This window comes from Gorilla gorilla, chromosome 11 (assembly GCF_029281585.2).
Source record: "Gorilla gorilla gorilla isolate KB3781 chromosome 11, NHGRI_mGorGor1-v2.1_pri, whole genome shotgun sequence".
In the NCBI taxonomy this organism is placed as follows: Eukaryota; Metazoa; Chordata; class Mammalia; order Primates; family Hominidae; genus Gorilla; species Gorilla gorilla.
In genome coordinates this window covers 75,746,274-75,771,692 of record NC_073235.2, presented here as the reverse complement: position 1 = coordinate 75,771,692, position 25,419 = coordinate 75,746,274, and the positions used below count along the sequence as shown (strand labels likewise).

Below are 25,419 nucleotides of genomic sequence, written 5' to 3'. Positions count from 1 at the left end.
GGGCCAGCATGAGTTCTGGGTGGGCGTGGGTTCAGTGGCCCCGCACTCGGAGCAGTCGGCCGCGCTGCCGGCCCCGGGCAGTGAGGGGCTTAGCACCCGGGCCAGCAGCTGCGGAGGGTGTGCCAGGTCCCCCAGTAGTGCCAGCCCGCCGGGGCTGCGCTGGAATTCTTGTCGGGCCTCAGCTGCCTCCCCATGGGGCAGGGCTCGGGACCTGCAGCCCACCATGCCTGAGCCTCCCTGCTGCCGTGGGCTCCTACGCAGCCCGAGCCTCCCCGACGAGCACCACCCCCTGCTCCACAACCCCCTGTCCCATTGACTGCCCAAGGGCTGTGGAGTGCGGATGCACGGTGTGGGACTGGTGGGCAGCTTCACCTGTGGCCCCTGTGCGAGATCCACTAGGTGAAGCCAGCTGGACTCCTGAGTCTAGTAGGGATTTGGAGAACCTTTATGTCTAGCTAAGGGATTGTGGATGCACCAATCAGCACTCTGTATCTAGCTCAAGGTTTGTGGCTGCACCAATCAGCACTCTATATCTATCTAATCTGGTGGGGACTTGGACAATCTTTATATCTAGCTAAGGTATTGTAAATACACCAATCAGCCCTCTGTGTCTAGCTCAATGTTTGTAAACACACCAATCAGCACCCTGTGTCTAGCTCAAGGTTTGTAAATGCACCAATCAGTGCTCTCTGTCTAGCTAATCTAGGGTGGACTTGGAGAACTTTTGTGTCTAGCTCAGGGACTGTAAACGCACCAAGCAGCACCCTGTCAAAACGGACCAATCAGCTTTCTGTAAAACAGACCAGTCAGCTCTCTGTAAAATGGACCAATCAGCAGGACGTGGGTGGGGCCAGATGAGGGAATAAAAGCAGGCTGCCCTCCCCCAGCCGTCAGTGGCAACTTGGTCGGGTCTGCTTCTGCGCTGTGGAGGCTTTGTTTTTTACTCTTTGCAGTAAATCTTGCTGCTGCTCACTCTTTGGGTCCGCACTGCTTTTGTGAGCTGTAACACTCACGGAGAAGGTCTGCAGCTTCATTTCTGCGCCAGTGAGACCACCAGCCCGCCAGGAGGAAGAAACGCCGAACACAGCCGAACATCAGAGGGAACAAACTCCTAACACGCTGCCTTTAAGAACTGTAACACCTCGAGGGTCCGCGGCTTCATTCTTGAAGTCGCAGAGACCAAGAACTCACCAATTCCGGACACAAATGCATCATTGCACTCCAGCCTGGGTGACAGAGTGAAACCCTGTCTCAAAAATAAGTAAGTAAATAAAAATAAAAATAAAATAGTGCCCCCCACCCCTGCCAAAGACCCTAATTTTGTCAGAGAAGCTATTCACTATGGTAAAGGAGCCAGTACTTTTCAGTGGTGGGTCTGACAACCCGCTGAGCTAATGTTGGCTTCTCCTTACCTTCAACCCAGCTCTGACTCTGTTAAAGGTCAAACTCTGGAAGTGCAGAAAGGATTGGGATTATTTTCCTTTCCTTGTCTATTAATGGTAATGTTTTGGTTTCCACATGCTGCAGCAAACTCAGGAATGGCAATTTTAAGAAGAGAGTGTGTGCCGGTTATGATTGCTTTTCTTTGTTGTCTTTGTTCTTAATCATTTGTTTTTAAATTGGAATCAGGTTGGACGCGGTGGTTCACACCTGTAATCCCAGCACTTTGGAAGGCCAAGGTGGGTGGATCATTTGAGGTCAGGAGTTACAGACCAGCCTGGCCAACATGGCAAAACCCCGATTCTACTAAAAATACAAAAAGTAGCCAGGCATGGTGGCAGGCCGCTGTAGTCCCAACTACTCGGAAGGGTGAGGGATGAGAATCGCTTGAACCAGGGAGGTGAAGGTTGCAGTGAGCTGAGATCACGCCACTGTACTCCAGCCTGGGCGACAGAGCGAGACTCGGTCTCAAAACCAAACCAAACAAAAAACTAGAATCAATGTTTAGTCAGTCGCTCTTTCCATCATTGATAGAACACCAACTTTTTAGGGAGCTCAGAACGAGTGTATCTTTTACCTAGGCTTTATTTAGTAAAATAGCTTGTTAATAAAACTTGAGATATCCATCCCACTATAACAGAGTGATTGGTAGCAGGGCTGGGGGGAATAGCTATCTTTTGAGAAATTCTCTTTTAAGATATGTATTAGGGGAAATGTTCCTGTCTTTATAAAACACAAACTAATGGAGTTCGTGCTAATTTCCCACTCAGGGAAGCCAAGTGCTGTCTTTTTGTAGCAGCAGGACCTAGCACAGTCTGATTACGGCCCTGCAGGTTGAATAGAATGCTCATTTTTATCTTTCTATAGCTATAAACGGAATCAGTCTTGCAAGGATGATGTACATGGGACCACAATGATCTGGATAAAAGACTAAACTTTGGTTCTTCTGCATTAAAATTTGGACAGCACTCTAGATTTTTCTAATACCACCAGGGAAATCTTTTCACCTCTGTAGAACAGAGATAACGGTGTTTAGCTAAGGTGGTAATGTTGCCTGTTATGGGGGCCAGCCTCTGTGCTCGGCTGTGAAGCGCTACATAAAGAAAAAGGTTTGTTACATTTGATGGTTTTCCTGTTTGCTTGAGAAACCTGTCACGGTAGAAATAATGGATTGAGGGGAGAACAGGAAGGGTGTTTTCTTTCAGGGAACTTGGCTGAGGAAAACATAACTCAGCAGAACACTACAAAACACAAAGGTTTCCACTCGCATGTAAACTGTCTTTTACTAAGACCCAAATTGTCACAGTCACAATAGCAAGCAAAATGAACTGTCTTTAAGGACAACAAAAAGCTCTCAAGATAATGACTGACAAGTATCATTAATTCGTGATCCCAATAATAGGCACAATGGCCTAATTCAGGTTTAAAGTGCACACCCTTCAGGAACACTGGCAGCCATTCAGCTTGAAAAGCCGCCTAGCTCAAGAAACTTCAAGACGAAGACATGGGAAAAACAGAATTGCAAAGAAAACAAAAATAAAGACAATCCAGGATTTGCGGAGTCTAATTAAACATCGCACAAGATCATGTTTTTAAAGCACTTGGCACAGAGTTAGCTATAAAGTATAGTTAAATTTATTATTACTACTGAGAACTGAGGAAAGAAAAAAGGCAGGAAAAAGAAATGAGAAAGTGATGACAGTTAGGTAATCCGGGCAGGCAGGTGTTTAAAGGCTCTGGGAGTGGAGTTGAGAGAATACAGGTCTAAAACTCCAGTTCTGGCTCTGTCTCCATCTTGCGTGGTCTTGGGCACTTGAGTTTACTACCACTTAACAGAGGATCTAACATTCTGGGCACTTGGGATGAAGAAGTTACAGTCCCTGTCTTAAGTATTAGTTCACAGGGTTGTTTACCGTGCCTATCTTAATCATCTTACTGGTCACTTTCTGATGTCTTTTTCCTGTTTTTTTCTTCTCTCCCATTTTCAGTAGTAGTAGTAATTGTAACTATGATTTAATTGTAGCTTATTTTAGGCTCTGTGGCTACCATCTAAAACTCAGTAGGGTTGACTTAAATCAGCATTTCTCAAACTTGAGTAATGTATGGCATCCTTTTAAAGGAAAAGAATTATGAGATTCTCCTAGGATTACTCAATTACTTTGGTTATGATGTTACTTAAAAGAAAACCACCACTCCAAAAAGCAGAAACCTCTTTCCTGAGAGTCGTCATTCAACTATATACATCTCTCACAGACTTACAAACTGAATATAAACAAAATCAAACTTAATAGCATTAATTGGATATGAAATGGGATGTTTTTTAGAGCAAAATTGTTGTTCCCATCATGAATACAGTGTCTTCACCTACTCAATTCTGTCATCGTTTTTCTGTGTTCCAATTACTGGGAAACCAAACTACTACATGCAGTGAGCTTTGGCATAAATGCATTTCATGTGTGTTTAAAATTTCCCCTTGTATTTTTAGCCCACCAAGAGTAATATTAATACTATTTGGCATTAAAAAAAACCCAGACTCAAACACTTAATTTGCATGGCAGTGTATAGTTTTGAGGTGGCCACATGGATGCTCCAGAATACATTCATACTGATTTTTTAGATTGTTCTGGAAATACGAACACAAAACTTTAAAACATTTCTTACAGAATGTGTGACCTTTAGAACACGTCTGATCTCAGTTTAAGGAACACTGAACTAAGTGATCCCTAAAATTCTACAAACTGTATTTCTTATTCTTTTTTTTTTTTTTTTTCCTTTGAGACAGAGTCTTGCTTTGTTATCCAGGCTGCAGTGCAGAGCATGATCTTGACTGACTGCAATCTCTGCCTCCTGGGTTCAAGCAATTCTCATACCTCAGCCTCCCAAGAAGCTGGTATTTCAGGCACGTGCCACCATACATGGCTAATTTTGTATTTTTAGTAGAGATGCAGTTTTGCCACGTTGGCCAGGCTGGTCTCGAACTCCTGGCCTCAAGCAATCCACCCGCCTTGGCCTGCCAAAGTGCTGGGATTACATGTATGAGCTACCGTCCCTGGCCTAATTCTTACTCTTAAAAAGAGTCTTAGCCAGGCATGGTGGCACATGCCTGTAATCCCAGCTACTTGGGAGGCTGAAGCAGGACAATTGCTGAAACCCGGGAGGTGGAGGCTGCAGTGAGTCAAGATTGTGCTGCAGCACTCCAGCCTGGATGACAGAGCAAGACTCCATCTCAAAAAAAAAAAAAAAAAAAAAAATAATAATAATAATAATAATTCTGTTGGCCAGGCACGGTGGCTCATGCCTGTAATCCCAGCACTTTGGGAGGCCAAGGCAGGTGGATTACTTGAGCCCAGGAGTTCAAGACCAGCCTGGGCAACATGGCAAACCCCTGTCTCTACAAAAAAACACAAAAATTAGCCAGGTTTAGTGGTGAGTGCTTATAGTCCTAACTACTGGGGAGACTGAGGTGGGAGGATAGCTTGAGTTTGGGAGGTTGAGGCTACAGTGAGCCATTATGGCGCCACTGCACTCCAGCCTGGGTGACAGAGTGAGATCCTGTATGGAAAAAAAAAAAAAAAGTCTGTCCTCGATGATAACTTACACATAGTAGGTACTCAGTTTAATACTGGTTTAAATTGATTTACACTTTGGTATATAAAATTATCTGATCCGATCTTTCTTAAAAAGCAGAGATTTTTATCTGCATAATTTTCCTGGTACAGTTCTTATAAGTGCCACATAAAAATAGACTTATTAAATTCAGCAAATTTGTCGAAATATGCCCTTGTAGCAAACAGTGTAAATTAATCACTAGAGAATAACAATGTGCTGAAAAGGTTATGCCTTTACTCTGTTCTAAGAGAAATTATTGCACCTGCAGGTCCTTGTAGCCTAGATAGCCATGCTTTATATCATTTGCTATTCTCGTACTCTTCTCTTTATGGGCCACAGCTGACAAGACCAGGAATGGACACCTACCCAACATAGGGTCTGCTGAGCAACCCGCAACCTCTGTGGTCTGTTTAAAAAATATGAGCTGGGCCAGATAGACTCTCTTGGCACTTTGAAACAAGAAATACGGAAAGGCTTGAAGGTTTTAGTGGTTAAAGGTGGGAGCTGCAGCTAAAAGTTCAGGAACTAGCAGCAAGGATGGGAAGCCTGTGGCTGCAAGCTGAAGGAGGGAGAGCAGTGAAGATCAGATGGTGGTAGCATGGAAAGCAGCAGCTCTGTGGGGGTAGTGGAATCACATTAATGGCAGAGCACAAGGGCAAGGATCTGCCGCTAGAGCCACCTCACATTCTGAACCATCTCCAGCTCCAGTCTTTATGGGGTTCTACCCTATTACAGTTCCATTTCTTGGACTGCCTTGGGCAAATAGCTAATTTCTCTATGTCTCAGTTTCCTCAACTGTAAAATGGGGATGATAATAGACTCTACCTCATTGGTTTGGTGTGAAGATTAAATGAGGAAAGGTTTTAGAGCCAGGCTTGGCACATACATAATGAATACTCAATAAATGTTAACTCTAATCATAATCATTCTTTCCATGATATGTTTTATACTACGCTACAGAAAATTCAATTGTGTTTGAACTAGATAGAATGAGACTGTTCCTTATAGAGAAACCTCATTAAAACAAGCAGGTGAAGCTGGGTGTGGCAGCTCACGCCTGTAATTCCAGCACTTTGGGAGGCCAAGGTGGAAGGATCACTTGCATCCAGGAGTTTGAGACCCCAGCCTGGGCAACCTCTCATCTCTACAAAAAATAAAAAAAAATTAGCCAGGTGTAGTGGTGTGTACCTGTAGTCTCAGCTCCACAGGAGGCTGAGGAGGGGGGATCGCTGGAATCTGGGAGGTCAAGGCTGTAGTCAATTCTGATTGTGCCACTGCACTCAGCCTGGGTGACAGACTGAAACCCTGTTTCAAAAAACCAACATAACCAAGCAGATATTGTTGATTTCCTTTTGAGTTTCCTTGGAACTTCATCTGTATTGGTAAAGAAGAATGGGACTTCTGAAAATTGCCGAATGTCTTAGTCAGTTTGAGCTGTTTTAACAAATTACCGTAGACTGGGTGTCTTGTCTCAACACAAATTTATTTCTCACAGTTCTGGAGGCTGGGAAGTCAGATCAGGCATGGTTGGGTTCTGGTTAGGGCCCTCTTCTTGGTTGCAGGCTGCCATCTTCTTGCTGTATCCTTATGTACGAGAGGAGAGGAGGGAAGGGGAGAGGAGAGTAGGGGAGAGGAACGAAGCTCTCTCATGACTCTCCTTATGGGATACTAATTCCATCATGAGGGCTCCACCCTCGTAAGCTGATTACTCCAAAAGCCCCTGATATGGTGTGGCTCGGTGTCCCCACCCAAATCTCATCTCGAATTGTTATCCCCACATGTCGGGAGGGACTGGGTGAGAGGTGATTGGATCATGGGGATGGTTTCTCCCATGCTGTTCTCATGATAGTGAGTGAGTTCTCAAGAGAGCTGATGGTTTTAAAGTGTGGCACTTCCTCGTTCTTGCTTACATTCCCTCCTGCTGCTTTGTGAAGTAGGTGCCTGCTTCCCCGTTGCCTTCCGCCATGATTGTAAGTTTCCTGAGTCTTCCTAGCCATGCTTCCTGTTAAGCCTGCAGAACTCTGAGCCAATTAAACCTCTTTCCTTTATAAGTACCCAGTCTCAGGTAGTGCTTTATAGCAGTGTGAGAATGGACCAATACAGGCCCCATCTTCAAATACTGTCACATTGGAGATTAGGGTTTTAACATAGGAATTTGTGGGAGGACAAACATCCAGTTCATAACAACCATCTAGTGTTGTATTAATAGAGCTCTTGTTTTTGGTAAACTTATTTTGAGCCTTTGATAAAATAAGATAGTGATTTGCTAAAATGGCTCAAATTTAAGGAAAGGTCATCGTTGAGTATGTTATATTAAATGCAGGAGCTAGTGATTGTTAGACATTTTTAAGACAAAGACAAAGAATAACAGAGTAGGCTAAGTCCCGAGAACTTCAGGTTCAGAGCCTCAGGTCCCTCAGGCAAGGATGAAGTGCAAACAGGGGAAGGGGGAGTGGAGAGTGGAGAGGAATGCAGAAGGAATCAAAGAACGGCAAAGGAGTGGGGAACAAATTATTCCTGTTCCACAAAATAAATGCTTTTTCTTTTGCCATTTTATGTTTCAATTTCTTTCTTTCCAAGTTTCCAATTAGGTCAATAGGGAAATAATTCTCCTTACCTCTGAGACTTGTTCCTGAATTAACAATGGAAACCAGAGAGAATGCAAGGCTGATACCTAACACCCAGTGGGTGTCAGCTAATGTTTGCTTGACCGAATTGAGCATTAAAACTTATTTTAAAGATGACTTTGTTAGAAATATTTATTCCATAAAACACATAATCTCTGTATAGCACCATGAAATCTGGAGGAAACCAACACAGGCCTGGTGAAGGAAAGAAGAAATGTAATTGCCTTAATGTCTTGCTTTTAGAAGCATTTACTCATCTGCTAATTCATGAAGACTCTTCCGCTGTTTATGGAGACCCAAGAAAATTCAACTGTACCATAACAAAAGCATTAACTTACAGCTGATGGACCTCATGAACACTATTTTTACTGGAGATTAAACATTTCACAAGGCATAAGCTTCAATGAGAACAGAGAAGAGCCAGAGCTGGGTAGCCTTGAGCTCTGCCTTTGCCCATAGCTGGCTGAGTGATGGGGCAGGTGCTTCAGAACCCCACAGGCTTTGGTTTCTTTATCTGCAAAATGAGCACATTCAACTTCTGTAAATGGTCTTCAAGATGCCTTCCTGCTCTAACACTCATTTGAACTATGCTCAGGTCCAGATTTTAGATTGGGAAAATGTGAAACAAGCAGAAACAGCAAAGCTTAGAAAAGAAAACACCAAATTACAATGGGGAGGCCAGAGATTTAACTGGTGCCTGTGGTTGTAAGCCTATGAGATGACAGCCCCTGCCCTCAATAATTCTCACTTCCTGGTGTTTGTACCCTTGTGCAGTCCTCCCACATTGAGTAGGCTGACCTCTGTATACCTGTCTATACACTAGGATCTTACAGAAATGGCTGGGTGTGACTTCTGAGGCTAGGTCATGAGAGATATTGTGACTTTCACCTTATCTTCCTGATCACTCTTTCTGCGAGAATCCAGCCATCATGTCATGAGGATCCTTAAAGATGTGGAAAGGTCCACATGGGGAGGAGCTGATGCCTCCTAAGAACACCAGCACACTCTTGAGAGGACCATCTTGAAAGCAGATTCTCCAGCCCCAGTCAAGCCTTCAGATGAATGTGGCTCTAGTCAATGTCTTGATTGACACTTCATTAGAAACCCAACCCAGAACCAGCCAGCTAAGCCACTCCTGAATTCCTGACCCACAAGAACTCTGTGTGATAGTAAATGCTTGTTCTTATTTTAAACCACTAAGTTCTGGGGTGATTTGTTACATAGTATTACATAGCTATTATGCTGTCTGTAAGAAAAATATAGTTGTTCTTGTTGAGTGTTTATATAACGTGCATTGGTTTTTCCACCTTCTTTATTTACTTATTTATTTATTTTTTTGAGATGGAGTTTTGCTCTTGTTGCCCAGGCTGAAGTGCAATGGTGCGATCTTGGCTCACTGCCACCTCTGCCTCCCTGGTTCAAGTGATTTTCCTGCCTCAGCCTCCAGAGTAGCTGGGATTACAGGCACCCACCACCATGACTGACTAATTTTTGTATTTTTAGTAGAGACAAGGTTTTACCATGTTGGCCAGGCTGGTCTCGAACTTCTGATCTCAGGTGATCTACCTGCCTCAGCGTCCCAAAGTGCTGGGATTACAAGCGTGAGCCACCGCCCCGGCCTCACCTTCCTTCTTTAATTAAGTCATTCATCCGAAAACTTATTGACAACTTACTCTGAGCCAAGTGATAGAAATTCAGTAACAAAGTTTCCTACCTTCAAGAAGCTTATCATCTGGGAAGCTGGGGGTTGGGTGGGTGGTAGTCAACTATAAATGCCTATAACAGATGCCCCTTGTGTTCTTGCTTTAACATCGCATTTTCTGTTTCTGCCAGTGTTTTGAGTACATAAACTTTGGCTGTGACTTCAGTGGTTGAAGAGAATGCTCATCAGTTACTGCCACATTATTGTTTTTACTTTTAATAAGAGTGATCAATACCATCAGCTCCCCCTTTAAATGCTAATGAATGCTTTAACACAGCAGATGCAGGCATACAGTACACTGCAGATTAAAATTAGGCACAAAATTAAATTGCTTACACATAGCAAAGGAGCCAGTTTGGACATCTTGATAATCAGCCACTACCAGCTGACAAATCTTGAATTGTCCCCACACCAACACAAAGCGTCCTCCAGTCTCAGCCAGAAGAGGCATCATCTGGCAACTAATGAGGGTGCTGGTGTCTTTGGGTAAGAGAAAGGAAAGGAAAACTGCCAGGTCAGACTTTCAGTAAAGCTTTGTGTACTTTTAGAAGCAGTCACAGCAGGACTGTAGAGGGCACTAGGATCAGGAACAATTCATATTCATTAAAAAGACAGAACTTTGGGCCTCTGAAAAGGAAAGCCAAATAGTGAGATTGTATGAATGTCCAAAAGGACATTCACACGACTATGTGTGAATTTCACACATATCTATGTGCGAATTTCACACTAATCGGGAAATTAAATTGACATAATGACATTGATTCCATGAAAAGCTTTCTTGACAAAAACATCTCTCAATATTTATATAATTCAGATCAAAATATTTTATCTATAAGTAGAGTCACACACGACTATTTGTGAACATATATAGTATTTCTATTCTTTTTTATTCCTATGACAGGTGTTTATTGAGAACTTGCATTTATAGTGCTATGCTAGGTATCAAAATTCAAAATGGAAAATGAGCACAGTTCACTATGATACAAGGGGCTTCTTAGGAAAAATAGACTGGCCTTTCCCTTGGGGTCCTTGGCATACCCAGAATCTGCTCTCAGTAATACACTCCAAATCTTAATCAATGTCTCAGAGTTGTACTTAGGGGCCAACTCACATTAGCAAAGCTCACAGGAGAGTGATGTATAAAATTAGAATGGTAATTATTTCAACATTAGACCTAACTCCTAGCTGGATTGGAGACTTCTGTTAAGGTCACTTAATGAACAAGAAATTAGAACAAGAATTTAGATGATTTGATGTGTGTTAGCCTGATTAATAAGTTAATCAATCCATTCAGCAAATAGAATATCAACTATGTATTGGAGAAAGATTATCAACTATGTATTGGAGATACACAGGGGATCAAGATAGGCACAATCCTGCTTTCATGAAGCCGATAGTCCAGTGAGGCATACAGAGGAGCAAATCTTGGGAGATTTATTACAATAGAGGGGGATAAATATGATTGAGTAACCAAAAGTTGCTATGTGAGTCACAAGGGCGGGCCTAACTCAGACACGGGGATCTGGAAAGGTTTCCTGGAGGTGGTAATGTCTCAGCAGAGAGCTTAAAGGTGACTTAAGTAGACAATACAGCGGCAGCTGGATCGGGAGTGGGGGGAGAGAAGGAGTACAAAGTTTTGAAGACAAAGGAGGGTTTGGCAGCTAATTCAGTGTGGCTGCGGTGTGATGTGTGGTTGCTTCACTGTGGGGGTGATGCAAAAGAGGTTCAGAGGAGCGGGGTTATAGCACCATCTCGACACCAGGTACATATTTCTCAGGCTGAATGGATTCTCACATCACTTTGGGAGGGATTATGCTGGACAATATTATCTAGTTTACAGGGCCACTACCTGAGATTGGGCAGGTCGTGCTCTGCATGAAAGTCTTGCTTGCCCAGTATGGCTAACCTTTTCCTTTGTGGATTGCGTTCTTCTAGGCTTCCATTGACGGCCAGCTTTGGCTGTTCCAACTCACCACAGCCTCTGAAAGACCCATGCTCTCTTTGGATTGCTTCGTACCTGCAGCACGTTTCCATGCCTGGGAGGTACTGTAGCCATTTTATCAATTAATTCTCAGAGCTTAGTCTTATTTCCCTTATTGTCAAGTTCTTGGGCAGCACTGCACTGTACTCACAGAGCACCTGCAAGGGAGTGGGTTTGTCAGGGTGAAGTAACGGTGCAAGAGAATATGTGATAAAGGGCCTTGGAGAGGAGCAGAATGGAGAAGTGGCTGGAGCTGTGGGGGAGGTCTCCAGGGAGGCAGGACTTCGGCAGGACCCTGAAAGCTGAGTAAGTTTCATCAGGGTGGTGGTAGGCAAGGAGTTTCTCTGGTAGATTTGAGTAATGGGACATTGGTTATAGAAACTGAATCTTGATTTTAGTGTTGAATGAACTATGAGGTTATAAATCTTCTTCATTCTGTAACTCTGTTGCTTCGGTCATGCATTATTTGGTCAGCTGGTACACTAAAGCCTTGACAGTTTTGACCCTCCATTTGGCACTTTTTCCACTTTAGCAATCTCATAAGCCAGTTCCAATAACAGCAAATAGTAAGAAGCTGAGTCCAGGTCTTTCGCTCTAATTTCCCCAGGGCACCCCAGCTTCACTGTAGTTTCTCAGATCCAATGATGGCAAGAGAGTTGATACACCTCCTAAGTGCAGTCTCTATAATTTAAAATTTCAGGGAGGTTACATCCTGAACAAGGTGGCACAGCTACATCATGACATCTTAAAATTGAGTAGTTTCTGAGAACCAGAGTTGTAGAAGCATACCACATCTGTACCAACTTGTTGAAGTGAAAGGATAAATTGTAGAGAAGGTACTTAAAAAGCTTATCAAATATAAAATATTTTGGTACAACTGAATTGGAAAAGTTGCAGTTAAGTCAGAATGCCTTGAGGTGTATCCAGGATGTTTTGACCCTGCCATTTTAAACTATTGGAGATTCTGACCCTACTGTTTTGATCCTGGAGACATTTTGACTTTACTTATACATAAAACATTTTGATCTGAATTATATAAATATTGAGAAATGTTTTTGTCAAGAAAGCATTTCATGGAATGAATGTCATGTCAATTTAATTTCCTGATTGGTTTCCTATCCAACATAATGCTGTTTCCCATTTGTGTATTATTTTTTTGAGACAAGTTCCCACTCTGTCACCCAGGCTGGAGTGCCGTGGCATGATCTTGGCTCACTGCAGCCTTAGCCTCCTGGGCTTAAGAGCTCCTCCCATCTCAGCCTCCCCAGTAGCTGGGACTACAGACACGTGCCAGCACACCTCGCTAATTTTTGTATATTTTGTAGACACAGGGTCTTATTATGTTGCCCATGTTTCAAACTCCTGGGCTTATGGGATCCTTCTGCCTCAGCCTCCCAACGTGCTGGGATAACAGGTGTGAGCCACTGCACCTGGCCAAATTTTTTATTGTACTGATTTTTTCCCATGGAATCGATTATTTTCAATTTTAATTTTACAGTGAAGATTTGCATATCAATTTTTTGTTGTTATTCATACTGCACGTTACCAATTATAGCTTCTGCCACTGTGAGTTTTCGTTTATAGTTACTGTTTCTTACCTAATTTTCCCAGGTCAGATTTTACTGTTCTGAATTTTACTGTAAATAGTTTTAAATATTATACTTTATATTTTTATGAGCTATATTCATTATAAATTGGCTGAAAACAATTGCTAATTGTATTTCTTTCAGAAGTAGTCCTTGATAAAAAAAAATCTCCAGTTCTATACAGATTTGGGATTATCCAATTATTCAGCCTAGGTCCATTGTATTGCTAATGTGGTGACTGTGCAAAGAGCTAAACATCCTGCTTTGTCTGGGCCTTGCCTGGACTAAAGACTGCCTCGATGGTAGCAACCAGTGTAGACTTGGCACTTCCAAACTAGCTCTGAAGCCTATTTAGGGAAAATCTCCACATTTAGAGGTGCCCTGTCCAAGATATACTCTTTCGATTTGTTTCTACTGTAATTTTTTTCTCCTAATCCTAGAATAATATCCCTTTCCTTTTTATTTTCTTCTTCTTTTTTTTGGTCTTAACCACCTCACTCCTTGCAACTAATAGTTTCTCATTGTTGGCTACTAATTTATTTTTATGGGGAAAAAAAAGTCCTGTTAATCCCTGCTTTGCTCTTGACTTACATTGATCTTTCAACCTGGCAAGTGACTTTTGGTGAATAAGCATCATTAGGAAAAGAAAAAAATAGAGAGAACATCCAACTTATTATTTCTTTACAGTCAAGAAGCAGACTGCAGATGTTCTTGCTCTGATTTTGACTGGGAGCATTGATGCTGACAAGTATTTTTCCATGAGATATTACAAAGTGGTCAGTTTTGTGGGCTGGTGGAATAACCTCTTTGCAGTCACTGACTGCACTAAATAGGGCTGAGATCATTGAGTTATTTTATTACCAGCTTGGATTCCCTACCCCATAACCAAAGAAAGCAAGATGGAAGAAAGTGGCATGAAACTAGCAACGATCTGCATACTGCCTTTTAAACTAGACTCTTCAGCAATTCCCCAGAATGCAAATTTTGTTTCACAATTAAGGCCATACTTTGTGTTCCTTTCAGAGTGACTCAGTCAAGACTGTTCATCTATTTATCCAAAAATTCTGATCACAGAAAATATTTTATTGCTTATTTAGAAACAGCATGATATTAAGATAGCATATTTTGCATTAGTCTACTTTAAATTTAAATGAAGGACAAAAAGCAAAAATAATTGAAAACAGGCTGTGCTTGATAGCTTCATGAGAAAGAATCATGGTGGAGCTGAAAACCTTAGAAGTTGGTTACACATGATGGAAAAGAGGCCCTCACTAACTGATTACACTATTCCCATTGCTTTTGCTTGTAAATATATTTGGCATCCAATAAAACTTTATAAAATCAAGTTGTTGAATCAATGTTTAGGTGATGACAACTTCCCTTGTAAATAAAGGTCATTTCCTATAATTTTGACTTTAGTATTGATTGATTGATTGATTGAGACAGGGTCTTGGTCTGTTGCCCAGACTGCAGTGCAGTCACGTCTCACTACAGCCTTGACCTGCCAGGCTCAAGTGATCTTCCTGCCTCAGTCTCCTGAGTGGCTGGGACTACAAGCATATGCCACCATGCTCAACTAATTTTTGTATTTTTTTGTAGAGATGGTGTCTCCCTGTCTGACCCAGATAGGCTGGTGACCCAGGCTGGCCTTGAACTCCTGGGCTCAAGCAATCCTCCTGCCTCAGTCTCCCAAAGTGTTGGGATTACAGGCGTGAGCCACCATGCCCCACCCACCTTGACTTTAATGCTACTGAAATACAGTTTTCCCCACCAGGCCTCAAGTAATGTATCACACACAGCAGGGGAGCTACCCTGAGAACAAATGCATGTACTCTGATGACCAGCTTCTTTTAAAAAAGAATTCAAACCCACAGAATTAGAAGAGTGTCCTTTGGATTTCTACAGAGCACTGAGAATCCTATGTAGGGCTTAGTGAATGCTAAACAGGGTTAGTGAATGCTGAACAGAATCTCAGAATATTGAAAGTAACATTTATTGATTTGACATATAATAAGTTTGTTGCTACCTGACTTTTTGGTTTGTAAAACATGAAGCATTTCACAAGTTGGATCCCACCATTTCTGCCCTAAGCTGCAGACAGTCTCCTTGCACCCCCACCGGTTTACCTCTTTGCCTGCAGCTGCTCAGAGCTGTCTTGCTGCAAGGCTGATATTTACTGTCTTACTCCAACAAGGATGTTGGTAATTTTAAATTTCTCTGGCTTTTAGCTTGTGATGTTATTGTCTTGCTCTGTGTCTGTTTTCTTTTAGATTTTAGATTTCTGACATCCCAAGAGGCCTTTATGGAGTGTTGTTTTATCCTCTTTGCTCCTTTGGTGAAATTTAGAAAATAGTATTTGAAAGCAGTCCCTGGGAACTTAGGAAGAGAAAGAACCACAAATCTAGGCAATTTAAATCTTTGGTTTCTGATAAATCATAATGAATGAGATGTGCATCATAATCAACATTAAATTCAGTAACTTTTTTTATTACTGAAAAATGACAAGCCAGATCAGTTCAGCTCTGACCATCATGCAAACACAAATATCTTACTAAAATAAATACTAAATACTAACCAGCAGGGCTGAGCCAAGGATGAGATGAGTGAGGTACCTGCCTTGGGCACAAAATTTAAGGGGACATCCAAAAAAAAAGAGGGGGAAAGAAAGAAAAGAAAAAAGAAGCAACAAAAAACCTCAAACCAAAAAACTCGATAATCAAGCTAAATGATATTTTAATGCAATATTTAAAAAAATAAAACAAATGCAAAAATTATGATGAACAAAATATTAAAATGTTAAAGACAAGATCAGTAACAGTGCCTTGCCAGGCCATATTGCAGCCTCAGCCAAAAGGAAAAATCAGTAACATTCATCTTATCTTTTCCTAAAAAATTTGATTTTTTTGTTGACCTCATTTTCCTTCCCCTTGTCCTGGCCCTGCTAACCAGAATATCAGTGGTTAGGGTAAAAAGATGGCATAACCTTTCCTCTAAAAATGTTCACTCAAGGCAGAAAATATGTGTAGTGATTTTCAAGCCTAGTTATGATCACTGGGTGACCAATATCCACAATTTTGGCCCTGGTTTGGCTGTAGTCTCAATTAGAAGGTATTTCCCAATCCAAAAACTGGAAGCGTTGTCTTTTCGTTAATTCAATCTGAAGGGATCATATTATCAAAAAACCATTACATTTCTTTTTTTTTTTTTTTTTAACCTGCTTAGAAAAGCTATGTAGTTCAATTCATCAAAAGTTTCTCCATCCACGGTGGTCCCCTCTGGCTCTCTCTTTATTGGTTTTGGCGGGAGATGGCCTGTGGGGCTTTTTCCGGTATTCCACTTTTGTCCAGCCCCCTTCGCTGACTTTGCTCTCCTCTTCACTGGCTCTTGAGTCAGTCTCAGGGTGCAAAGGCATCCCTGGTATGGTGTTGGGTTGGTGGAGGTCCCTGGGGCTTCTCTTGAAGTCAGGCGACTGGTGAGGATTGAGTGCTGATTGAGAAACCCTGTAGAACTTTCCAGGGTATCTTCCTCTTGAAGGAGTGGAATGCTGACTTTTTCCACTGTATCTTCCTCTAGGAGAAGAATTGAGTGATATACTACCACGTCCATATTTGTTCCTGCTTCTGTCTGAGTATCGACCCCTCTCTGAAGAGGTGTCAGTATTGCCACTGGAAAAGCCACTGTCCCTAGAGTTGAGATGTAGGGAAGAGAAGTTTTTGGTCAGTCCATACTGAGTAGGAGACGAGCTTCTGGACTGGTTCACAGGTGTAATCTGTTGATACTTAATGGGCACCTGGGTCCGTCTCACAGCAGCAGCATAGGAATCCTGGCCATCAAAGTATGAGAAGAATGGTGACCCCAGAATAGGATTGCTCTGGGAACGCTGTAAAGAAGTGTTGGATGCAATCTGCCGCATCCTCAGAGTATCTAACCACTGGCAATCAGCACCTGCGGGAGAAATGGAAATGAGCATCTTTTAAGCCACACTAAAGCTGCATGTCTAATTCATACGCCTGTCTTAGGATAATTCAGGGCTGTTTGGGATGCTCTAAGCTTTACCATTCATAGAAATTCTAGGCTACATATAAGGACATTTCCTTTATTACAAATACTTTAAAAAATAAGGACATTTACACTTATTCAATATATGCTATGTGCTAGGCATTGTTCCATGGGCTTTACTTACACTATCTCATTTAATCCTCTCAATAATCTTCTTAGGTAAACACTAATAGTTTTATTCTATAAATGAGGAAGCTTGAGAGGTCAAATAACTTGCCCAAGATCACTCAGTCAATAATACCAAGTCCTTCTGCATCTAAATCCCATCTTCTTCCTACATAGTTGTGTTGTTACTTCTAGAAAGTATGTTCAGGTGGCAGGGGCATGTTTAGTAAACAAAAGGTTTGTTTTGCAACCTGCATTTTTAAAACCTCAAGGACCCTAAATGCAGATAAGAGAAATGAGGTTCCGAAGGTTGAGACAGCTAGAGATTGTTTGGAAGAAAGACCGTTCATGTGTCCACAGGAGAGATCCTGAGGCTCAGGAATAAGAAGTATTTTCAGCATAAAAAAATGAAGCTGCATTGGCAAATAGGAAGAAGTTAAGGTAAAAGAAAATGGTGAATTAACAAGAACCATTTAGTAAGCTATATTTCAGTGAATAAGCAAGTTCCTCACACCTGAGATCTTTTCTGTTTTCCCCCGAGCCTGAACAACGTTACCCATGTTCTAGAGTTCCTGGGTGGTCCTCCCAGCCTCAGCTTCCTCAGCTACTGCACCCCCTGCTCACGCAGATAGCGCGTGTGGAGAGTATCAGAGCGTGCACATGTCTCTGTCTCCTCACCGCCTGGGCACAGGTGACCCCGACCTCTGAAGTGAGTGACTTGTCCAGACAATTCCAGAGACTCCTCCCAGGCTTCAGTCCATCACAGTGCCTTCTTTTGTTGTTGTTATTGTGTGTATGTGTGTATTTTATTGTGGTAAAAACCACATTTTCCATCTTAGCCATTTTTAAGCCTATAGTTCAGTAGTGTTAGTATATTCACATTGTTGCGCAGATCTCTGTAATTGTTTCATCTTGCAACACTGAAACTCTATACCCACTAATCTCTACCTTCCTCTTTCTCCATTTCCCTTCCCTTCTCCCCTGCCCCCTGACCGCCACTTGTTAACTGTCTTCTACTTCCTGTTTCTGTGACTTTGACTACTTTAGATACTTCACATGAGCAGTAGCATACAGAATCACAATGCCTCTTTCCTCGCCTTGACTTCTCTGGAATTTTGGCTTCCAATAGAACCCTAATTTTGCTCAGTCTCCATCCCCCTCCATGTAGCCACGTGATCGGGAGAGTTGACTGCATTCTGGCTCCAGGGATCGACTTTAATTAGTTTAAGTCAGATGTGCTCATGCTATGTTTAGGAACGGACAGGTTGCTCCATTCTGGCCAAAGCAGAATTGCTGAGGGGTAGTCTGTTGGGGGTTTCTAGAAAAGTTTTCCTTACTCCTATATATAAGAACAGGTAGGGACCTAACCCGTTATTTCCTCTGGGCATTGTGATATCTTTGTGTGATGACTGTAAACAGGAGAGGAGCCGAGGGCAAAGGCAGCCTATGGAGCACGGCTGGGCAGAAAGAAGGGAAGGTTCATTCCACTCTCTGAATATGGTTGAGTCAGCTTATCTTACTGCACCTGGAGCCTGCCCTACCTCTGGGCTTCTTGTTATGGAAGATAATAAATTTTATTACAGTTTAAATCAGTGGCTTAAGGACTTTAGAGTTGTTCTTAATCACTGGGAAGGCTCCTTAAAATGCAGACTGCAGGTCCTATCCCCAGAGTTCTGATTCAGTAAGTCTGGGTTTGGGCCTGAGCATCTGGATTTCTAGCAAGTTCACAGGTGATCCCGATGCTCCTGGTCCTGGGGCCACACTTGGGGAATTATTGGAGTAAGCCAGTTGAAACTGGGTTTTCTGCTACTCGAAGCTCAAAGATAGATCTTAACTGATTGAGGTGATATCCTCTGAGTCTTTAGATCATCTGGAAATGTCATAATTAAGTTTCTGGAATCTAGCACACATAGTCTAATATGGGAACACTAACTTACTTGAGTCGGACCTGCTTCCAGGGTTGCCGTCTGAATTGGTGAATAATGTCTGAATGGCAAGTTGGACTGCTTTCACTTCATCCTGAGGTTTTGTTCTACTCCACTGAATCGAATGGACATGTTTAGTGCTTTTTGGAGTTCTAACATCACTCTGGTAAAACAAACAAACAAAAAAGACAAAAAAAAAGACAAATAGAAACATATGACCAAATAGACACACATATATAAAATGGGAAAGAAAGTCATCCAGGTTATTATATCACTTCAGTTTCACCTCTTAGAACACTATCATAATGCACTGGGAAAATATTGTGAACAGTTGGCCCAAATATGCTAATTCAATGAAAAGAAAAATTTTAACCACTTTATTTCTTAGTGGGTTATAGCACTTATTCCTTAATGGATTATAACATAAATTTCTTAGTAAACTATAGTAGCTAAAAAATATGGTTGTCTTTTCCCAGAATTTATTATATTTGACAAATCTCAACTTACCTCTTTGTTTAATAAGAAATAAAAAATTACATCTTCTATTTATAGTACTTGATGACAGCTATTTTGTTGAATAAATGAAAATCTGACCACCATGTTTGCCTAAGACTGAATTTGGATCATCAAGGAAACTGAGTGAAGGTGGTGGGGTGAATTACCTGCACGGAGGGGAAAGGGTCTCAGATGCAAAAGTGAGACAGGATCAAGAAGTAAGAAATGGGGACCAGGAAAAGGAGAGGACACTAGGTCAAGACACATTACTTTCTTGTTCTGAAATCTCCCTCCTCACTAGCTGTCACCAATCAGTGTCAATTAAAGAGTCTCCAGGATTCAATATGGTTAGGGAAATCTGTTTTAAAAAACTCTGAAGTGAAAAACCCAGACAAAAGTGGCATATCATCATGGGGTCTGAAAAAGGAGGAGGAGGGAGAGAGAAGAAGAAAAAGAGAACTGGGTGTGCTGTCTCCAAAACTGTCTAAGGCAGGCAGAGGTAGAATCTGGTTGTTCTAATTGTCCGATTACTAACAAGAGGGCTTTTCCTGGGTAGTGAGGACCAGTTAACAGGCTGTAGAGTAGTCTAGTTTCCAAGTTCCTCAAGACCAACCAGCCTCTTTTGTTTGGGTTTTGCACCTTGCAAGCAATGCTTTGACAAGTAATATAACTTCTCAGATGCCTCATCCCTGACAACCTGTGTACCCCAGCAGGTGAGGATAAATAACTGCTGTAAAACTTTTTGGCTTCCAGCCTGGATAAGTGGACTGGCCAGAGTTTGTATTGCTTTTCTTTCCTTTTTTTTTCTTTTTTGAGACAGTTTTGCTCTTGTCTCCTGGGCTGGAGTGCAATGGCGCAATCTCAGCTCACCACAACCTCTGCATCCAGGGTTCAAGCGATTCTCCTGCCTCAGCCTCCTGAGTAGCTGGGATTACAGGCATGCACCACCATGCCCAGCTAATTTTTGTATTATTAGTAGAGATGACGTTTTACCATGTTGGCCAGGCTAGTCTCGAACTCCTGACCTCAGGTGATCCACCCTCCTTGGCCTCCCAAAGTGCTGGGATTACAGGCTTGAGCCACCGTGCCTGGCCCAGGGTTTGTAATTTCTAATATTGAAAAGCCAAATCCTGGCAGCCCAGGAAACCATCAAAATGCCACACTCACAGAGTCCTCTTTGAGGTGGACTTCATCTTACTGCAGCCACTGGGAGCTAACAGGGTAGCCAGGGAAGCGCAGAAAGTGTTTTTTATAGTCAGAAAACATGGAATTGACTTCAACAATTCTGTCAGTGAGGACCTCACACCTCAAGACTTCCTTTCATCTCTCTGAGCCTGTTTTTCCTATCTGCAAAATGAGGATAATAATATCTTTCAGTATTTTTTTTTTTTCTGGAGACAGGGGTCTCACTGTCTCACCCAGGCTGGAGTGCAGTGGTGTGATCTCGGCTCACTGCAGCCTCAACCTCCTGGGCTCAAGCAATCCCCCGACCTCAACCTCCCGAGTAGCTGGGACCACAGTCATGTGCCACCACACCTGGCTACTTTTTGTATTTTTTGTAGAGATAGGGTTTCATAATGCTGTCCAGGCTGGTCTCAAACTCTTGGGCTCAAGTGATCTGCCCACCTCAGCCTCCCAAAGTGCTGAGATTACAGGTGTGAGCCACTGCGCCTGGAAGATATTTTTCAGTATTGATTTACATGAAGTTAGTGCGATCAAACTGGTGTAAGCACCTCTAATAGTGCCTGGTTCATGGTAGATCCTTAATAAATGTTTCTTGAATGAATGAATTGATGAATGAATGAAATGCATGTCCCTTTGGTGTTGGGTGCACACTAATATTTCCAGGTGTGCCAAGACTGTACTATAACTGTTGCCTTCCAGCCACTCCCACCGGGTCTACGTACCTTGTAAGGTGTATGTCCTACCAGCCACGAAGATCTTGTTGATTTAAAAAAAATTAGTATTAACTATTAGTATCCCCAATACCAAACATCTTACATGGTATACAGAAGGTGTTCAATCCATAACTAATGAATGACTGAAGTACTACCTCAGTCTCTATCTGGGTAAGTTTATCCTGTTCTCTTTTCTTCCTAACACGTTGTGAGAGAAATTATATTGATCTTCCTATGTTCATGTTGGTTGGTTTACTTCCAATAAATTATATGCTCTGGGTATATCTCCCAATAAATTATATGCTCTGAGGTAACAGATAAATTTATATTCATTAACTGATGGTGAGGCCACCAGCCTCTTGCCCCCAGAGCTTACCTCATATGTGACAGTGCACTCCACAGTCTGATTTTTTGCTATTCCTACAATCCACTTCTCCATTACAAATGGTGGCTGAAAAACAAAAGTTAGGATGGTGTAGTACCATAACACAGTCTGCTCTACTATAGTATGTTTCTTTGAGGCCGGTTGTGCCATACACAATGAGCAAATAGGGGCATAATATCAGATTATCATGAAAGCCTTGTTGGTTCTCATGTGATCACTCACAACATGCTAATGTTTGAAGTTTTGCTTTTCATAAGACATCCTTTCGTATATTTGTAAACAGCTAGTCATGGCCTCCCACAATCTTCTTTTCCGATATAACATTTGCTATCACTCAATCCTATCATTAGGTCATTAATTCTTGCTAAAGTTTGAAGCATGAGTTGGAAAACTTTCCAACAATTAAGAGAAATCCATAGCAATATGAGAAGACCCAGAAGTGCTTTCCTTGAGTAAAGCCGTGGTTGGTTTAGTGGCTTCAACAATCGCTCTGCTTTCCATGACATCACACTATCCAGCAAAGCTGCACATACACATGAAGAAACCATGGTTATGTTTTCCCACTATATTAAAACAAAGGATTAGTGAGGAAGCCTGTAGCTTTGATCCTATTTTAATTATGATAAAAACAGCCTCAGAAATAAGCTGTACTCTCCTGCCATCCCCCTTTCACTTCAGGTTTAAGGCTGCAAAGGAATGACTGGCTGTGAGCTGGGTTCAAAGAAAATGTGATAGAGATTTAGCTGGGCTAGGTTTTCTTTGAGACTGAGTCTCACTCTGTCGCCCAGGCTGGAGTGCAGTGGTGCGATCATGGCTCACTGCAACCTCTTCCTCCTGGGTTCAAGTGATTCTCAAGGCCGAGCCTCTAAAGTAGCTGGGATTACAGGAGCACGCCACCACACCTGGTTCATTTTTTGTATTTTTAGTAGAGATGGGGTTTCACCATGTTGTCTAGGCTGGTCTCCAACTCCTGGCCTCAAGTGATCTGCTCACCTCAGCCTCCCAAAGGGCAGGGATTACAGGTGTGAGCCACTGCACCCAGCCTGGGCTAGTTTTTTGTTGTTGCTGTCGTTTGTTTGTTTTAAATGAGGATTGTTATTGTTTCGGTTGATGTTTAAAAATTCTATAACTTTTGATTGGTCTGTCCCAGTTCTAGTTTTTCTATAAGCCTGTTAATGTTGCTGTGTGATTCTGTATGTATGGCATGATAGCAGAAACACTTATATTCAGTTTTACAACTCCGTGGCATGGGTGGGGAAGAAAGAAAATATCTTTCCAGTCTTCAAGACAACATACTGTGTCCCGACAAAATAAGAAAAAGGTAAAACCAAGTGACAGCCCTTACAGATAAATAATGCCATGGAAATAACTCCTGGATGCACAGTGGCATCCAACAATGAATATCAAATCAATCTGCTTGATGTCCACTTGTAAATTAAAAGGACTTGGTGGTTTAGCACTCTTGATGTGCACTCTAATGCATGTCTTTGAAGAACCATTTTAGTTCCCTATTTGTGTTTGTATCTGGGTCCTTTGCTACAAGCCCCACTTTCTTCACTGAAACCAAAGACCTGGTTAATAGTGTATTACAGTTAATGGATTATGTGAGGTTATGGTGACTATCCTGTTGACTTCATGGTTATTTACCTGAAGTTGTTGACCTTCTACAATTGAAGTCTCATATGTATTGTTCCAGTATGACTGGGACAGAATTGAATTTTTTTCCATTTTGAGGAGCAAGCTAAGCATTTCCGCAAGTCTTTCTTGTTTTCATCAGCATGCTTCCATCAACATGCTTCCACCATTGACCCTGGAGTAGTAACATGTTCTCTGGCCACTCCAGGAATTCATAGGTGTGAACTTAAGGAAGCCATTAAGACTTCACTGTGTGCCTCAGAATTAACCTCATCTCAGTCCTTCAGGAAATTGACCTCAACCAAGAAAGTCATTCTCCGTGAAAAGTTTTCCAAAGTTTAAATACTCAAAATTTGAAGTAAATATTTTCATCGTTCACATTTTCCTTCCTTTAATAAATGGCAGAGTAAGCATAAAGAAATAATAGACAAAAAAAATTTTAAAAAATTAAACGATACCTTTTTGCAGTGCTTTTTAGTTCACACAGCATAAGTAGAATTTTAACAAAAACCTATTATGATCTCAGTCTGCTAAATAAAATGTGCCTTTCAACAGCCAGCTCGAGGCTGAGCTGATGTGAGCATGGACAAGCACAAAAGCACACTGCTGGGGTATTTTAATGTCTTTGTTTGATATCTGTGAATTCAAAAGAGCTTTTAAGCCGTAAATAGAACCCTACCTTTGTCATCTTTAAAATCTCCGCATCAGGTAGGTTAGTGTTGAATGTCACATCTTTTATGTAGGTTATTGCAATTTCATCCCCATCCATCTCCATATACATTTTCCACTTACAATCCTGGAATTAAAAACAAAATTACAGAATTTGAGAAAGTGAAACAATTTTTTTTTTAGTCTCAATATTTCCTAACACATAAAATATTCTAAGTGAAGTATTATTGGAGTGGCTTTTTTTTTCCCTTTTTCAATAAAAGGACATGAAATTAGATTCCTATGTATATCTAAATAAGCCCCAGTTAGTGCAGCCTTGAGACATAATGTATCAGTGTTAAGTGTTCTATTATAGGAGTTACAAACTCAAAATCCTGAAGGGACTAGGCAGATAATAAAAAGGAGTAAAGCCAGGCAGTTTCCTTATAAAGCTTTAAGTGGCAACCTTTTAAAATAGACCCATTTAATTTACATATTAAACATTGTAGGAACATTTTCTCATTGCCACAAAGAAATGTGGGTTTTCTACCTTTCTTGAAACATAAGGCCCTCTTGATCCACCTTTAATTTTCCTAGACTGATAATGATGTGGGTTCAAGAAACTCTCACTTTCCTCTTAACACGAAAGAAAACAACAGTGCAAATGTGATGATATATGATAACGGACAACTAGGGAGTTATGGGGTGGGTGGGGGACTCTGGGAAACCAAAGAACAGTTCCCCTAAAGGCACAGCTACTTCGTGGCTTCTGTTGATTGTTCCCATGTGGAAATATGAGCCCAGTTTTGCTAGGTCCTTTAATATTTCATGAACACAGCTGAGAGTTAGGATCCTTATGTAAAACTCTAGATTTTTAAACGATGGTATGTTAATTAAATTTTTAATAAAATCACCATATAATGAAAAAGTGCTTTACATCATTCGTTACCAGGAAAATGCAAATTAAATCCACAATGAGGTACCACTATACACCCATCAGAATGGCTAAGACTGATAACATCAAATGTTGGCTAAGATTTAGAGTTACTGGAACTCTCATATTAATATTAATACATTGTTGGTGGGAATGTAAATGGTACAATTGCTTCAGAAAAATTTTGGTAATTTATTATAAAACCAAATATATGCCTATTCTATGACCCAGAAATTCTACTCCTAGGTATTTACCCAAGAGAAAAGAAAAAAGACTTGTCTAGATATGTTCTTAGCAGCTTTATCATGTTGACTAGGAAACTTGAAACAAGCCAAGTGTCCATCAAAATGAGAATGGATAAACTGTGATATATGCATAGAATGGAATACT

At 41.5% G+C, this 25,419-nt stretch overlaps 1 protein-coding gene and 1 long non-coding RNA gene across 8 annotated transcripts in view; one reads left to right on the top strand and one right to left on the bottom strand.

The window, feature by feature from the left end:
• The first annotated feature begins 889 nt into the window (after window positions 1-889).
• Window positions 890-25,419, top strand: part of LOC129531907 (uncharacterized) — an 84,810-nt gene continuing 60,280 nt past the window's right edge. The window contains exons 1-2 of the long non-coding RNA XR_008677371.2: window positions 890-1,261; window positions 11,314-11,421. This is a non-coding gene — a long non-coding RNA (uncharacterized lncRNA). The remainder of the gene's footprint in view (window positions 1,262-11,313; window positions 11,422-25,419) is intronic.
• The window catches only part of MAP3K20 (mitogen-activated protein kinase kinase kinase 20), a 192,844-nt gene continuing 181,418 nt past the window's right edge, over window positions 13,994-25,419 (bottom strand). For all 7 annotated transcript variants that reach the window (XM_055379179.2, XM_055379181.2, XM_031008621.3 and 4 more), the window contains 4 exons: window positions 24,127-24,243; window positions 21,804-21,878; window positions 19,047-19,197; window positions 13,994-16,890 (listed from right to left, as the gene is read on the bottom strand). In XM_055379179.2, the coding sequence (XP_055235154.1) occupies window positions 16,190-16,890; window positions 19,047-19,197; window positions 21,804-21,878; window positions 24,127-24,243 (1,044 nt within the window). In that variant the 3' untranslated portion in view covers window positions 13,994-16,189. The remainder of the gene's footprint in view (window positions 16,891-19,046; window positions 19,198-21,803; window positions 21,879-24,126; window positions 24,244-25,419) is intronic.